General features: G+C 37.4%; 1 protein-coding gene across 1 annotated transcript in view; it reads left to right on the top strand.

The window, feature by feature from the left end:
* LOC145678956 (ovochymase-1-like) overlaps positions 1 to 17549 on the top strand; it is a 115021-nt gene that overhangs the window by 86423 nt on the left and 11049 nt on the right. Inside the window, exons 8-9 of the mRNA XM_081749561.1 lie at positions 469 to 623; positions 11190 to 11346. Coding sequence (XP_081605687.1) covers positions 469 to 623; positions 11190 to 11346 — 312 coding nt within the window. The remainder of the gene's footprint in view (positions 1 to 468; positions 624 to 11189; positions 11347 to 17549) is intronic.

Raw genomic sequence — 17549 nt, 5'->3', positions numbered from 1 at the left:
TGTGGAGGTGTATCATCAAGTATTTGTCCCAGAGTTGGTTATCCCATAGTCGGGATCCCTAGATCTATTGTAATTAAAATTGTATTGCAGAAATTCTTCACATGCAGCTATTCGGTCAAAATATGAAATATTTGACCGAAATCCTTAAAGTTTTTGCAATATTATTCACTTTTGATTGACACATTAGGCGTACTTGTAACTTGTACTGGAAGTTTTATTAAGAAATTAACAAATGTCAAGACAGCGTTTGCTTTCCGATCTTCGTAGTTCATAAAAAATTTTACCAAACATACGTAGCACTTCCAACGCTATTTGCTTCGATTTTTGTTAATGTCACTGTTCGGTTTAATGTGTAGCTTGACTAATATAAAAGAGTAAATGAACACACACGGAAAATGTATATCTTTTTTAATTTCTAATGAGAAGATGATTTATCTATTTCAAGATATTAATTTTGTAATATTTCAGGCTGGGGAACAACGTCATTTGGAGGTCCAATGTCAAATGAATTAATGGAAGTTGAACTTAATGTAATCAGTAATAGACAATGCAATCGGATGTTTGGAGAACCTATAATTCGGACGCAAATTTGTGCCTATGCCCCGAATAAAGATGCCTGTCAGGTTAGAGACATATATCATTGCTACCAATAAATAGGACTCAACAGCCTAACTTTGGCTCTTATTTTAAGGTCCAGCTGCTCTCAGTCAAGCTTTAGTTACTACTTTATGGGCTCAACTGATTTCATAACCTAACTTTAATTAGGTCTATTATTTTCAAATTGAACTACTTTCATTGCCTGACTTCAGTTATTTTAAAACTAAAATATTTTTATACCCTAATTTTGATTATTTTAAGGGTAAATTACTTTCGTAGCCTAACTTTGGTTATTTTAAGAGTAAATTACTTTCATAGCCTAACTTTGATTGTTTTAAGGGTAAATTACTTTCATGCCCTACCTTTGGTTATTTTAAAGACAAATTACTTACATAGCCTAAGTTTGGTTATTTTAAGGGTAAATTACTTTTATAGGCAAACTTCTGTTATTTTAAGGGTAAATTACTTCCATACCATAACTTTGGTTATTTCAAGGGTAAATTACTTCCATAGCCCAACTTTGATTATTTTAAGGGTAAATTCAGTGATCGAAGTAAAAAAAAAAGAACAGAGGCGGTATGTTTTATTACGATTTTGACCTAACATACCAGCTATCTAAATGTTGATATATAGTGATCGTATGTTGCCTAAAAGATTGCATTTCTATTTACATAATGACCGAAAACTCCTGGAGAGCTCTTTAGTTACGGGAAGGGGGATATAGAGAGACTTTCATCCCTCGTCAACTACTTTCTGAAAAAAAAAAAAAAGAATTAAAATATCCCTTATTTTATATTATAGAGAATTATACACGAAAATACTCAACAACCAAGTTTTTATATTAACAATTTCCTGCGGGAAACCTCCCGAACCCCCCCACTCGACTGAGGGGTATTCCAAAGAATCTCCCGGAAAATCGCCCCCACAGCAAACAACCTCTAAATCTGCTCATGTTCAAAATACGACAATTATATGAATTAAGATGAGGCGACACACACATACATAGGAAAAAAATATTCAATATGGCACATCAAAATGTAAACTAGATAAACTTCTTTGAAGATACCTAATTTTAAAAACAAAAGGTAGGGAAAAGAGAACAAAAATGTCGGTGTTGTCAACTTAGAAATCATTTCTACATAAATAAAATAATTTTACGTGCAAAACTATTCCTCAATTACTGTGTATAAAAATTGATTTATTAAGCAATCTACTCTCCAGTGACGGTATGTCTTGATCACTAAAAAACGAAAGGCGGTATGCCTTCATCATTGAGAAACCAGAGACGGTATGGCATACCACCGCATACCGTCTCACTTCGACCACTGAGTAAATTACTTTCATAGCCTAACTTTGGATATTTTAAGGGTAAATTACTTTCATAGCCAAACCAGTTATTTTAAGGATAAATTAGTTTCATAACCAAACTTCAGTTATTTAAAGGGTAAATTACTTTCATAGCCTTTGATTGTTTTAAGAGTAAATTACTTTCAGAGCCTAACATTTTTATTTTAATCGTAAATTACTTTCATAGCCTAACTTTGGTTATTTTAAGGGTAAATTACTTCCATAGCCTAACTTCGGTTATTTTAAGGGTTAACTACTCTCATACCCTAAGACCACGTTTCCACTTTACATTAATCTTGTAGCTGTCATAAAAAAGACCTTGCTACCCGATCTTTCTATCTACTGTTTAGATTTTACAACTTCTTGTAAGCAAGAAAGGTATCACCACTCATGCAGCACTGCAGTCTAGTGGACAAATAATTAACCTCCTCATTAAAAACGTGTATTTTGGCACACTTTCCCTCCCTGTCCAAAAGAATCCGTTGTTTCGAAAGCGGCGAAACTGGTTTTTCCTTTATGTCAGCGGGAGGGCGACAGCAGGTAGCAAGCAAGACGTCCCAGAAAGTTGGACACTGTTCGACTCCTTGCAAGATGGAAAAAATGTTTTATGACGCTTTCAAGACTATATGTACACGGTGAAATATGGTAGGGTTTCAAGTTTTATTATTATTATTATTATTATTATTATTATTATTATTATTATTATTATTATTATTATTATTATTATTATTATTATTATTATTATTATTATTATTTTTATGACAGCTACAAGTTCTTCTATCGTGGCAACCTATTTTAAGCTTTAACACGAAAAGGTTTACTTTTCTATTTATTTACAAGGGTAATTCCAGAAGCAATTCCTCCAAAACACTGGGGACACAAGGAAATCTGTTCGTGCGGCTGTTAACAACACTGTTGTATTTGTTATTTTCCCTAACTCCCAAACAAGCCTGTGTGCACCTTGCTGGGACACTCAGTCTTTGCATGGCAGACGTTTATAATGCAGCTCCCGCTTGTCACTAAGTTCGCGCACTTGTTTAGTTTTTGAACGCAAAAGACGTTAAACCAAGTGAGATTCATTGCTAATTGACGGAAATGTATGGTGAGTCGGAGCGTGAATGTCAGAAATGTCCGCAAGTGATTTAAGGAGTTTGTAGCGGATCGTACTGAAATTCACGACAAAGAAAGGAAGGAAAGGAGCGGGAGACCGTCAATTTGCGCCGAGACAGTCACAAAGTTTGAGAATCAATAACACCTGCTTCCTAAGTTGAAAGGACATTTGGCCGGAACGCGCTTCAGCAACGATGACGAGATAAAAAAAATAGGATTCAAAGTTTCCTCAAATACATGAACATGAACGTATGACATGGACAAACAAAAATTACCACAGCTCCTACAAAAAATGCATCGACCGAATTGGCAATTGTGTAGAAAATTTGGTAAATATAAAAACTTTCAAATGCTGGAAACATTACTGAAAATAAACATTTCTTTGTATTTCTTAAAAGAAACTTATTTTTGGACTACCCTCGTAGTGATTACCTTATGACGTAGTCCATTCCTGATATCGTTCAGATATTCAATTTTTGTTCTGGGCTCAGTGCTAGAGCGTTCACCTCTGGTGCATGGGGTCCCTGATTCGATCCCAGCTAGCGCCAAGTGAACTTTGTGGTGTACAAACACCGTGTGCGTGGGTTTCCTCGGGGTTCTCCCGTTTCCTCCAATTTTCTTCATTCCACCATTTCATTCATTTCTTATCTTCACCGTCTCCTTTAGCCTAGCCGGCATAATCGTGGGACGTAAAACTCAAAAATTTCATTTCATTTTTCCAATTCTTTTTCTTCTATATTTAATTTTTCCTTGAACTTTTCCTTCCACCACCAATGTGTTGATAAACACAGAATCCCAATAAAATAGCCAATTCCCTGCTAATTCTTTTTATTTATTTTTTAAAATATTTTTATCATGGCTAAAATAGATCAGTTTGTGTTTACTTCACTCAGCATTCTTCTCCACTACATTATTTCAGACAATCCAATTTTCTTTCCGATAAATCAATTTATGCACATTGGTGCAGCAGGATCAAACGATTGATTGTTTATATCTGTTTGTATTATTTGAAAATTGAATGTATTCATTTCGGAAAGATGCCTAGATAACTTCATATAAACGTTTGAAAACTTGGATGAAAAAAGCTTTAAAAAGCCCATTGTACATGGGAGATCATATTTTCCATCATAAATTGTATTAAAATACTATCAAACTAGAGTTTGAACAGGTACAATGCTAGTTGAGTGTATTTTGGTGTTCCATATAACGTTTGATGGAATGTTCTATTTCCATCCAACATTCTTTGCAAGAAGACAAGTGAAAAGGACTGTGCGATAGTACTAGTATCTCAGTATCACTCTCGAATGAAAACATCGGTTCATTTTCACTCAATCACATTAATCCTCATCAGATTTGCCAGATGTTAAGCTTTTTTCTGTAATTTTAACGTGATTCTAGCACGTCTTACATCATACGTTTCTATTTTCACTGTAAAATAATTCTTTCCATTTCTTTAATAACTACAATAAGTCATAGTTCTTGATATTTTGAAAATGTTTAATACGATTCTGTTTGTACGATTTAAAGAAAAAATTAGAGAAACTGATTTCTCACACACTGTTAACAGTGCAGGCAAACGATGTAACCTAGCGTTCATACAGAAAATAAAATAGTTTTTTGCGTCTTAACTTCCTATCTAGCCTGCACACCAATTTTATATCTAAGAATAATTTGGCTTTAGCATCTTAGTCTTCATCCGTCAATATCGTTTCGATCATATTGCAGTTTCGATCGATCGTTATATTCTGATGTCACAAACAGAAACTACTGTGAATTAATAAAAGCAGACTATACTGATGTTAGGAACAGAGTCTACTGTGAACTAATAAAAGCAGAATATACTGATGTCAAGAACAGAAACTACTGTGAACTAATAAAAACAGTATATTCTGATGTCAGGAACAGAAACTACTGTGAACTAATAAAAGTAGAGTACAGTGATGTCAGGAACAGAGGCTACTGTGAACTAACAAAAGCAGAATACACTGATGTCAAGAACAGGAAGTACTATGAACCAATAAAACCAGTATATTCTGATGCCAGGAACAAAAACTACTGTGAATAAAAGCAGACTATACTGATGTTAGGAACAGAAACTACTGTGAACTAATAAAAGCAGAATATACTGATGTCAAGAACAGAAACTACTGTGAACTAATAAAAACAGTATATTCTGATGTCAGGAACAGAAATTACTGTGAACTAATAGAATCAATATTCTGATGTCAGGAACAGAAACTAGTGTGAATTAATAAAAGCAGAATATACTGATGTTAGGAACAGTACCTACTGAGAACTAATAAAAGCGGAATATACTGATGTCAAGAACAGAAACTACTGTGAACTAATAAAAACAGTATATTCTGATGTCAGGAACAGAAACTACTGTGAACTAATAAAAGTAGAGTACAGTGATGTCAGGAACAGAGGCTACTGTGAACTAACGAAAGCAGAATACACTGATGTCAAGAACAGGAACTACTATGAACCAATAAAACCAGTATATTCTGATGCCAGGAACAAAAACTACTGTGAATAAAAGCAGACTATACTGATGCTAGGAACAGAAACTACTGTGAACTAATAAAAGCAGAATATACTGATGTCAAGAACAGAAACTACTGTGAACTAATAAAAACAGTATATTCTGATGTCAGGAACAGAAATTACTGTGAACTAATAGAATCAATATTCTGATGTCAGGAACAGAAACTAGTGTGAATTAATAAAAGCAGAATATACTGATGTTAGGAACAGTACCTACTGAGAACTAATAAAAGCGGAATATACTGATGTCAAGAACAGAAACTACTGTGAACTAATAAAAACAGTATATTCTGATGTCAGGAACAGAAATTACTGTGAACTAATAGAATCATTATTCTGGTGTCAGGAACAGAAACTAGTGTGAATTAATAAAAACAGTATATTCTGATGTCAGGAACAGAACCTACTGTGAACTAATAAAAGCAGAACTCAATGTGGTTGTGAATATCGATGTTCTGTAAGTATTTTTAAATGTATATAAAAAAAAAGCATATGTTTCATATGTTACAATTAATTTTAATGAAACTACCCCAGTTTCCATTCAAAATTATTGTGCTTTTCTATATAAGATCATATGTTTCTAATACGTAAATCCTCAATATTACATGTCTTCCCTTTTTTCACTAAAATTAGTAAAATCTCCCTTTTTTCTCTTTGGAAATTCTGGTAACCCTGATCCTCTTTGGAAATTCTGGTGAAATATTATTATGCAATTGATACCTGTCACATCACGTCACGTAATCGAAGGTCACGAAAAGCCTAGTGCATGGTAAACTTTCTCAATGTTTTAATACAGATTGAAAAACGTTTCAAGAGACTAAAATTGAAAAATGAAACCTAGAGTATGAAATCTCTACACATCAAATGTTATTGCTTCCTTTTGTAACGTTGCAGGATTAAGAAAGGGTCTATTTATACATAAATTCTATGGAATTATTAGTCTGAATACACAATTGAAAATAGAATATACGAGAAGTGTTCCAAAATTTCATAGGTATGAGCTAGTTTGTGTTTGTAGCACGCGAAAATACCATGTGATATTCTTTGTTAATATAAGTAAAACCAACGTGCATTTGTAGTATGTTTGCTAGCTATAAAAGTCGATCTGCAGTGTGGATTAGAATGGCATATGAAAATGGTACACCAGTAATCACCAAAGGATCACTATTGAAAATTGTGTGAAGTTACACAAAAGTGGCCAGGAAACGTTTGAGATGATTAAACGAGCGTACGGTGAAGAAGCAAGAAGCAAATCGGATGTATTCAAGTAATGGAAGCATTTTAAGGAAAACAAACTCAGTGCAGCATAAGGTGAAAAGTGGTCATTCATCAACACTGAACAATGAGTACATTGTGAAAGCAGAAAAAATTGTTGAAAGAAGATAAACGTTTATCGATTCGTGAATTGGTAGCTAAACTGAATGTTGGTGTAGCACAGGCACGTAGCCAGGATTTCGTGAGGGGGGGGGGGTCCGTAACATGAAATACTGTGGTCATGACAAAAGGGGCTCGATCATTCTAAACTATTTTACTGGAACATATATTGGTTCGTTTAGCCAGGATTTCGTAACGGGGGGAGGGGGGAGGAGTGACATGAAAGTCTGAAGGCCCAGAAGCTCGATCAATCTAAACTACTTTACTATCAACATGTGTTGGTTTGTTAGGACAATAAAATGAGGATATGTTGGCAAGTATTTTAATAAGAAACTATGAAGAAATTTCGAGCAAAATAATAAAAAAAAAAGTATTGAAAAAGATTTTACAATATTTATGACCTTCAGTTTATTCAAATATAACAATTTTCCTTTCGTTATGACCTCAGTTATTATAAAAAGTACATACTCAATACTGTCTTGTAAACTATCTTCTAATATATATATATATAAAATAAAGAGTTTGTTTGTGTGTTTGTCTGTGTGCGGCCTGGGGACCAGACGAGTGGACCCAGTTACCAAATTTTGGTCAGGGGTGCATTGGCCCAGGCCCCAGACCAGAGTTAAACGTTTTTGTCGAAATTCGAACCAGGGGGTCTCAGGGGTCGTTTACCGGGACATGTAAAAGTAGTAGAATATGACCGATATTTATTTATTTATTTAACAATCACCAGATACAGCTCAGAGGTAATTTTACACTGGATACCCAACAACATTAACAATGGAAAGGATTTGGGAAGGTATCGGCCAGGGCCTGTTTTGTAGGTGCCATCCCGGTATTTGCCTGGTAGGACTGAGGGAAACCCTGGAAAACGTCAGTCAGGATGGTCGGCAGCGGGATTCGAAGCCACGACCTCCCGAATGCGAAGCCAACGCTCTACCACTTGAGCTATTAGTGTCGAATTCATATTTTTGCGGTCGCTGAAATCAATGGTGAAACTCGGATCGCATTAACTTCCAAATTCATGCTAGATATTCGGATCCGGGCCGGGTGTCACCGGAGAAGGGTGAGATACCAAGACATATAAAAGTAATCCAAACTGACCGATATTAGTATCAAATCCATAGTTTTCGCAGTCGCTGAAGTCAATAGTGACACTTCCATTAGCGATAACTTGCAAATTTAGTTACAGTTGGATGCGGGCCGGGACTCAGCGGGGGGTGGATACCGAGACATGTAAAAAAAAAAAAAAAATAGCCCAAAATGGCCGATATTAGTATCAAATCCATAGTTTTCGCCGTCGCTGAGATCCATGGTTATACTCTCACAGGCGTTGACTTCCAAATACAGTTCGTGTGCGAAGCATGTGTATGTTCAACTAAGTTTTACAATATATGCATTCCTTCCTCTGTTGAAATGCTAACAGAACTTTCTTTCAAAATAAATTTTTGTTTTTATTATTCCGTCAACTATTGTCGGTTCCAAATGACAGGTTAAAGGAGCAATAGAAAATTGTCCTTGAAATAACATGTTGATACTGCAAGGATGCGATGACGAAAAATTATGATTTAAAATGTCCACGCTGTCACACAACGGCACTATGCTTTCGAAAGCTTGAAATCTCCCTGACTAGTAGCAGAAATTCTGAGAATTCCATAACTTTTCTTGAAATTTAAAATTCCCTGACTCTTCCAGAATATCTGACTCTTACCTCGACACCATATTGCAAGTAATACAAACAAATCTCCTCATAAGAAAGAGTAAGCAAAAGCTTCCTGTAGTTTTCGTTTTAATTTTTAACGCTGATCCTTCTTTTTGTCATTTCATTTGGTTTTATCCTTCCTTGAATTTTTCATTTCTGGTCTCGAAGGGGGGTCCGGCCCCCCTTCCCCCCCCTTGGCTACGTGCCTGTGTAGCAAGATGTCTCGAAAATGTTAAAGAACACCTGAAAATGTCTCCTATTTGTGCAAGATGAATGCCACGTTTACTGAGTAAAGAACAGAAGCTCCGTCGCGTTCAATGGTGCGAGGCATTTCTTCAACGAGTGGAACAATATCCTCGATTCTTGAACAGAATAATCATCACTGCGAGTACTGGATTACACGTATTCTCTCGAATCAAAGCACCAGTCTAACAACTCATCGTCTCCCCAAAAAGTTTGGGTTTCTGGTTCATCAAAGAAGTTAATGATTTTGTCTTTTGATATTCGCACAATAGCACTGCACCATCTTTCCACGCAATCAAACTGTAAATGATTATTTTGGTAATGTTCTTCACGTGCATTTGAAGGGAGAAAAAGAAACTGTATTGCTTCATAAAAATGTTTTTCTACAGGATAATGCTAGGCCACGTGTGGTACGGCAGGCTATGGAAGTTTTGCAGAAATTGGATGACAGTCTCTAGACCACTCTCTATATAATCCAGACCTCGCACGCAACAATTTCTGGGCTTTTCCAAAATTTAACCCTTTCACAGAGGAAGTCGACTTTTGTCGACAGAACCAAATTTCCTTAACATGCGAATGTCGACGATAGTCGACGGGTTAAACTTTGTTTGTCCGTATCTTGGCTTTGTCGAGAGTAGTCGCCAAAGTTGTACCGTTCATTTTTGTTTGTGTTCTATTGTTTTCGATAAACAATAGAAATCACACAGAAAACCTTTGGCGACTATAGTTAACTAAAACAAAACCAAGATACAGACAAATTTTAACACGTCGACTATAATCGACATTCGCAGGTTAGGGAATTTTTTTTTCCGTCGCCTTCCACAGTGAAAGGGTTAAGAAGACTTAGCGCAGAAGAAAGTTTAGCACAGACCAGGAAATTAAAGCTGTCACATCTACTATTTCACAGCAACCACCAGAAAATAGTCTGCAACATGTGTCACTTGAGAACTTGAGAAGCTTATGCATAACTGGAAAGAGTGCATTGAATGTGAGGGACGTTGTTTCGAGAAAGAAACCTACATCAACCCTCTACTAACTCAGAATCCGAATAATGATCTCAGTGCACGAAGTTTCGGAACAGCCCTCGTATTAACGCATGTGTAGGAACATTTATGTTTTGTTTGTATTTATTCATTTACAAAACTATAGAACTTTCATCCAACTCTTACCATACAGTCACCTCAAACTTTCACACAAGAAGAATTAAATACAATTTATGATGTGACAAATCAATCAAATCAATCAATCAATCAATCAAATCAAGTTGAAAAAAAAAACAAATCTTGCATAAGATCGAATAATGTTTTATATTTACTCTCAAAGCTCGATATACAGGATGGGTACAAAGTCACTTTCCTCAAATGTGACCAAATATTTGTGTTGTTGGAAGTGATTTTGAGCCTACCTTATTAACGACGCAAAATCCTTTCTGTAATAAAACACAGTATTCGGTAGTTCATGTCCCAGAACTTTGATAATAAATAAATTAATTAATTAACATAAATATTTAAGCAAGTTTTCATAATTATGGAATACTAATTTAGTTATAGAGTGTGAGATATATATTCTCACAAGAGTCGCTTTTCCTTTCCAGTTCGTGGAATATCAACATTAAAATGAAATAAAATGAGATTTACATCCAACATTTATGCCGGCTAGGCTAAAGGAGACAGTCATGATCAGGGGTAAAAGTGGATCTGAAAAGATAGTGGGACGGTAGGTAGCTGAGGCTTTCGAGAAATAACCGAGGCTTTTCCTAGTTGGCCTTGTAGGTAGCGGTATGATCCCTGCCTATCTTTGCCCATTGTAATTTCTTAGGAACTGGGGAGACGCCGTACATATTTTTGGAGGTAGTGAAACGGCGTTCTCCCGCACTTTTACCCCTGGTGATAATGAGAAATGAATGAAATGGTGGAACAAAGAAAGTGGGAGGAAACAGGAGAAATCTGAGAAAACCTACACACACGATGTTTGTCCACCACAAAATTCACTTGGCGCAAGCAGGGATCGAAGCAAGGACCCTATGCCCCAGAGGTGAACCCTCTACCACTTAGCCAGTGGTATATCATTAGTGTTACTAGATAATTGGTTGGATTGCAATTTAGCGACCCTTTCAGCACTGAGGCTATATAAGACGAATATTATGATGTTTATGTCATAGGTTAGTATGTATTTTTGAATATTATTATTATTATTATTATTATTATTATTATTATTATTATTATTATTATTATTATTATTATTATTATTATTATTATTATTATTATAGTTTGATTCTGGTGGTCCAATGGTATGGATGGACGAAAGCTCAGAAAGAGTTCAGCAGATTGGTATCGTAAGCTACGGAAAGTCATGCGCCCTGGAAAACGTTCCTGGAGTTTATACCCGTGTAACCGAATACCTGGATTGGATAACCCACGCAACAAGTTAGTAGAAAGGATATAATGTTTATCAGTATTATCAGAGACATGTTAATGTTTCCGAGAGGGAGAGAGAAGTCCATCAAGGTCGAGAATGTCTTGTTTATATTTATATATATATATATATATATATATATATATATATATATATAAGTACAAGGTAACCAAAAAGTTCTTGCCGTTTTTGTCGTCCTACTAATCATACGCACACATAGAGGAAACGAAATTACGCACGTGCTTGTCAAGTGATCGGGAGTTAACCTGACCATCGACTTCGCCTCATATGCTTTAAGTCGCCGCATATGAAGGCATTTGGGAAGAAAGCCGTAAACGAACGCACCGCCAGGCATTGGTTCCAAATATTTTGTTCGGGAGATGTGAACCTTTCGGATGAACCTCGGAGAAGATGACCACATGTGTTGGATGACAAGGCCCTGAAAGCTGCTATCGAGAAGGAGAGTGATCTAACGTGTGATGAACTTGCAGAAAGATTCCATGTTTTCGTTGAAACAGTCAGACTGCATAGAAGTTAAGCAAGTGGGTACCCCACACATGGTCAGCAGCCAACAATGAATAACGAGTGACTACCTCTTTGTCCTTGCTCACTCAGAATCTGAACACATTTATCTTTGATCGATTACTCATAGGGATGCGCACGAGACAAGATTTGAGGTTGTCTCGTCTCGAAAATGTGCTGTAAAAGTGATGTCTCGACTCGAAAAACGTATATTTTTCTATTGGAAGAGCTGTGTCTCGACTCGACTCGTGCGCATCCCTAATTGCTCACTGGTGATGAAAAGTGACATTTACAAGCGTACCAGACATTAGTTGTCGCCACGTGACCCTGTTCCTCACATCTCAAGACCACCTCTGGTCCCAGATATGTTATGATCTCTGTATGGTGGAATTGTTGGCAGGTGGTGCATTACGAACTCCATTTCGTTGGTCAGATCATCATTGCTGACTTCTACAGTTGAAAAGGGTGCACCGTTGAAGGTGTCGCCATTGGTAAATTGCAAGGGTGTTCTGTTTCTGCACGACAATACAAAGCTACATGTAGCAAAGAGGACCCGGAAAACTCTTCAGCAATGGCTGGGAGACACTGTGGTATACACTATACTCATTGGACCTTGCGCCAACAGTGACCATCTGTTTCATTCCCTTGACAACCACGTCCGTGGGAGATCCTTCGCAAATGAAGGACACTTACGGAACGCACTCACGAACTTTTTTGCATCCACAACCGGCAAGTTTATGTCACCTTCGTATTTTACAGCTGCAATAACGTTCATAGGTCTTGGATGTGTGATTACTTCAAACCCTAAAAGTACGTACTGTCCACTGCATCGCTCTTTGTCACTGCTCTGGAACGGCAAGAACTTTTTTGGTTACCTTGTAATATCGCCTTTCAGGAAAGTGAGGTGACAAGACAGAATTTTCGGGGCGAAATTTGATAGGATACAGACCTCTTCTAATGGAAACAGGTACAGTGGACCCCCTCTTAATTGACCTCTCTTTAACTGTTCATCGGTTTAACCGCCTATCCTCCACGAAATAAATCATTTTCGTTATTAGCTGCTCTCGGTGCTCCACTATAGCACGAGGAGAATCAAATGAAAACAGCAAAAGTGCCATTAATTTTTGTCTGGGCGTTTGGGAATTGCAAACACAGTCTTTGAAGTCTTTCCGAGCTGGTACTACGAAGCAGTGTTGGTAGATGGGGTTGAAGCTGAGTAACGGCTGATTCAATATGGCAGCACCACTACACAGTTGCACCAACTAGGAACAATGTGAAGTTAGGCCTACTCGATTTTTATGGAGTCAAGGTGTGAAACCAGTTGATATTCATTGGATAATGAAGACTAAATATGGGGGCGCCTGTCTGCTATAGCGGCAAATCTACAAGTGATGCAAGAAATTCACAGAATCGTACGATTTTATTGACTGATGCTCCCCGTCTGGGTCAGGCTCAGAAGAGTCCATAGCCGCAATAGATCGGCTTATTCAGGAAAACCGGCTGAAATGCGTGTCATCCTAGCTTAAATGACTTCCTTACCGAATATGAGTTTCAGTTCAGTACAACACATAGTGGCACCTCGACAGCTAACGCAGGAACTGAAAAGTCGTCAGGTTGACATATCAAGAGCTGCTGAAATGTTATGAAGAGGAGGGTGAAGATTTTTTAGCTCAGGGATGAAATTTGGGTGCACCATATTCAAACGGAGACGAAACGTGCAAGCAAAGAATGGCGACGTTCTTCTTCGCCGAAACCAAAGAAGTTTCGCTGCCAGTCCTCTGCAAATGAAGTAACGTTGACTTTATTCTAGGATGAGAATGGTCCTATTCTGGAACACGATGCTCTTACGTACCACAGTGATTAGTGCCACCTACATCGACCTTCTTATGAGCCATTTAAAACCAGCAATACCCACAAAGAGAAGGGGATTGCTAAGTGCAGGTGTTTAGCTTCAACATGATAACGCTCGTCCTCATTCCGCTTGTGCAACTATGAAATTCATCAACGACCTACGCTTCAAATGCCTTCCACATCTACCATACTCGCCAGATTCGGAACAATCAGATTTCCACATCTTTGGTCTATTAAAGGAGCACCTTGAAGGGCAGAAGTTCAAGCCTGACGAAGACGTGCAATCGGCGGTGCACAAGTGGTTACAGAGTCAGCCAAAAGAATGTTTCCTGCGCATTATCGAAGTACTTTCTATCCGATGGCGTAAGTGCATTGAACGGAGAGGGGACTATGTAGTAATATAATGTACAGCAAACATTCTCCCTCCAGTATAATAATGGGGAAAAATTAAATACAATTTTCACTTGGTTCTCCCTCGTTTTTAGTTCGTATGAGTGTCATTGGAGCAGCTTGTGGTCGAAACTTCTGATTTTGCTGAATTAAATTTATTGAATTTAAGCTTTTTAAAAATAATTGTAATGATGCTATACGATTTAGGGGCTATGAAGTGGTTATTTTCGTTTCAACTTATCTTTTCTGTATCCAACCAAGGCACGGTCCTGTCCTGTGATGATCAGTTAACACCGAATCTACTACACATTTTCCAAGACGAAGCATCAATTTCGCTACACGCTTTCGAGATTAGATTTCCTGAACTCTTACCTCGTGTGTATATCTGTATGGAACAATTTTTCTAATAGACTAGTGAATTAAAATCAATTGATCTGCTCAAAAGAAAAAAGCTCTCCAAACTTCACTATTGACACTTTCATAAATAATCAAAATAATAATAAATTAACTCAATGAGTATTTTAATACTTAAATTTTATCTTACATAAAAGCAAATCGAAGTATACTCCAGTGAATTTTGAAGGAAAATAATCACCCATAAAATTGCCAAAATTTAATCGCCAAATATGGTGAAAGTTGCAGAAATTACAGAGCTGTTTTGATCAGTAGGATATACTTCTCCGACTTAAACCAAACGTCGTCAGTTTGAGGTTTGAGAATTTGGCTCAGAAGAGCGTGTACTAAGATCGGATAGCGTATTCTCTTCATATTTTCGTGCTACGAGCAGCAGGATTCCGTAGGCATATAAAGAAAATGGTACGCAGTATTCTTTGAGAAAGAGAGACAGCTTGATGGTTAGGAGAAAATAAAGAATTCAAGTTCTGTAGGAAATTATCTTCGCTATGTCTGCTTCCACTTCACTTACTTCTCGACGTCTCCAAGTCCTGGTGATTTCGTTGACTAGCTAATAAGTATAGCTGTCAAAATGATTTCCAAGTGATTTCTGAACGACTACCCAAAGACTTCCCAGTCCGGAACTAAACAAGGGAATTTAAAATATCCGTCTAGGCTCGATGGACAGCTGGTTTCGTCGAAAAATGGCTAAGGCGAGGATGTAAGGGAGAGGTCTGCACGGGCCGAAATTTTTAACCCGAGCCCGGCCCGGCCCGGTCCGTGAATTTACAATGTGAGACCCGACCCGAGTCCAAAATATTATAAAGGGTGTGTGGGGGAGGAAAAAGAAGGGAAACTCCACCTACACACAAGCCGTCAGAAGAACTAAAGTGGGGAATTTAGCTCAGTTTACAGGCACTGGATTCGGACGGCTGTCCTTTGAAGAAAAAGATCATTGGGGATATTAAAGTAATTTACTGAGAATTTCTATGAAAAGAAGAGAGACAGGGTTTGGGATAGGATTGTCAGTTAGGAAAGGTGTACCTTCATTATGACGTCCGGACGTGCGTTGGTTCCTCTCTGGTCTCCTGGTGTCTCGCTCACCCTCTATGGATCAGGTCCTGGGCTACTGGCAAGATACTGCGGACATTTGCCAGTTCGTAGAAGGAATTCGAAATTAGCTTCCACTCCGAACCGTTACTCCCGGCTTCAAATCTATATCGCTACTCCTCGAGACGGAAGTAACCGGGGCTATTTAAGGAGGGCCCCCAGGCTCGGTGACTATTCTGGTTGATATCGAAAGCGAGTCCCAGACGTCATAGGAGGTGTGGTTGTAGGTGTTGGGAGGAGTCAGGAAGGTGTCTCTCGTAACTTTATTACAATAAATACATAACATTCATAAATTGCTGATGTAGCAAAACAACAACCAGTTGACTGTTGACAGTTCAGGACGCAAGCACTCTACACAGAAACTCCATAAAAAACATAAAAATTAATAGAAACCTGTCACCAACATCATTGTCTGCATAACTCAATGCATTATTAATAACAGTCTTTGTGAATCGAAGCAAAGACACATTGATTCCTTTACACTCCCCCGTCTGGAACTGAAGATATATAAAAAAACAAGTTTATTTTATATCATCGTTCATTGAATAATATGCACCACTAAATTGATAACCATGTGTATATATACTTATCACCGAAGAAAAAAAAAACAAAATAAAATGAAAACAACACAGAAAACAAAAAAAAATGTTAATAATTCGATATTTTAGATTAGAAGTTCCAGTCTTCTTCATATTACTGCACTTTTCTTTCTTTGTCTTTTGCGTAAAAAAAAATGAAAAACAAAAACACAAACCACATATATATTTGTAAACACAATAAACGTTCACTCGACGTATAGAAAAGCGTTCATTGAAGCACATGTCGATGTAAACATAAAAGCACGTGGAATTGTTTGTATCCACTAAAGACCTTTAGAAAAATTCGCTGACTCGGAGCCCTTGAAAATATATCGGTCAGTAGTCTTTGACGATAGCACTTCCAAGAATGCAGATGGCCTCGCTGGCCGTAGTTCAAAAAGCTTCCACTAGGACGGCGCTGTAGTCTGAACAGATACGAAGCACAGATCGTAGAATGATGCAGTGTAACGGAACGAAGACGGGTATTATAATTATTTGTATTAGTTCGTATTCAAGAAAAAAAAGGTTCAACTGATGAGTATCGAAGAGGAACTCTAGGTAGAATAAATAAGGTAAAGTAATTATGAAAAGGGTTGAGAGAATAAGCTATGGGTTAGTTAGAACGGGGAAGGAAAAAAAAACAATGTGGATTAAGGAGGGAAGGGAGGGGTCATGTAACTACTGAAGTGTGACAGGGTTTCACGGCAGAATTGTGTGATATAGAAAATAGAGTTATAATCTCCAAAGGTAAGAGGGAGGAAAAAAGGTGAATAATAGAAGATTACGGGTAGAAAACACAGGCACACAGATGAGTTTCTGATGGAAATCCAATATGGCGTCGGTAGACGCTATCCTTGTAACGGTCCATCCGAAGCTTTTATTAATACAAAAAAAGCGCTGCATCTTGCTGGAAAAGTAAAACAGTGATCCACAATCAATCCAAATGTACTCGATGTAGCATTCCTGGAGGGGGGTGGTGGCCTCTTGAAGGTCTACGATGGATGGTAACCTCTTCTTCATTCGCTGCTTAATGAAGGCATGGGAGGGAGAAAGAAACAGGTTTTAGGTATAAAATTAAAATAGCATAGAATTGACTGGAAAGAACTGAGACTGAGTAGAATGAGAATGTGAGAGGAAAAGTAAGAAAGGGTTACAAAAATGTAGTTGCGGTAAGAAAATAAAAAAATTAAGTAGGAGGAACGTAAGTGCAAGGCTAATCTTAGTACAGTCGAAAAACAAAAAGTAAACGTACGGGGGAAGAGAAGTAGAGGAAGAATAAGACAAAATTAAAAAAGAAACAAAAATTAAGCATTAATATGACTTGTAATTGGTGCCCAACGACCAAATAATACCATACAACACAGAATCAA

This window comes from Thermobia domestica, chromosome 2 (genome assembly GCF_964235325.1).
Source record: "Thermobia domestica chromosome 2, izTheDome1.hap1.1, whole genome shotgun sequence".
Lineage (NCBI taxonomy): Eukaryota > Metazoa > Arthropoda > Insecta > Zygentoma > Lepismatidae > Thermobia > Thermobia domestica.
Note: the sequence above shows the minus strand (reverse complement) of the source record. Positions and strands in the feature narration are given on the sequence as shown.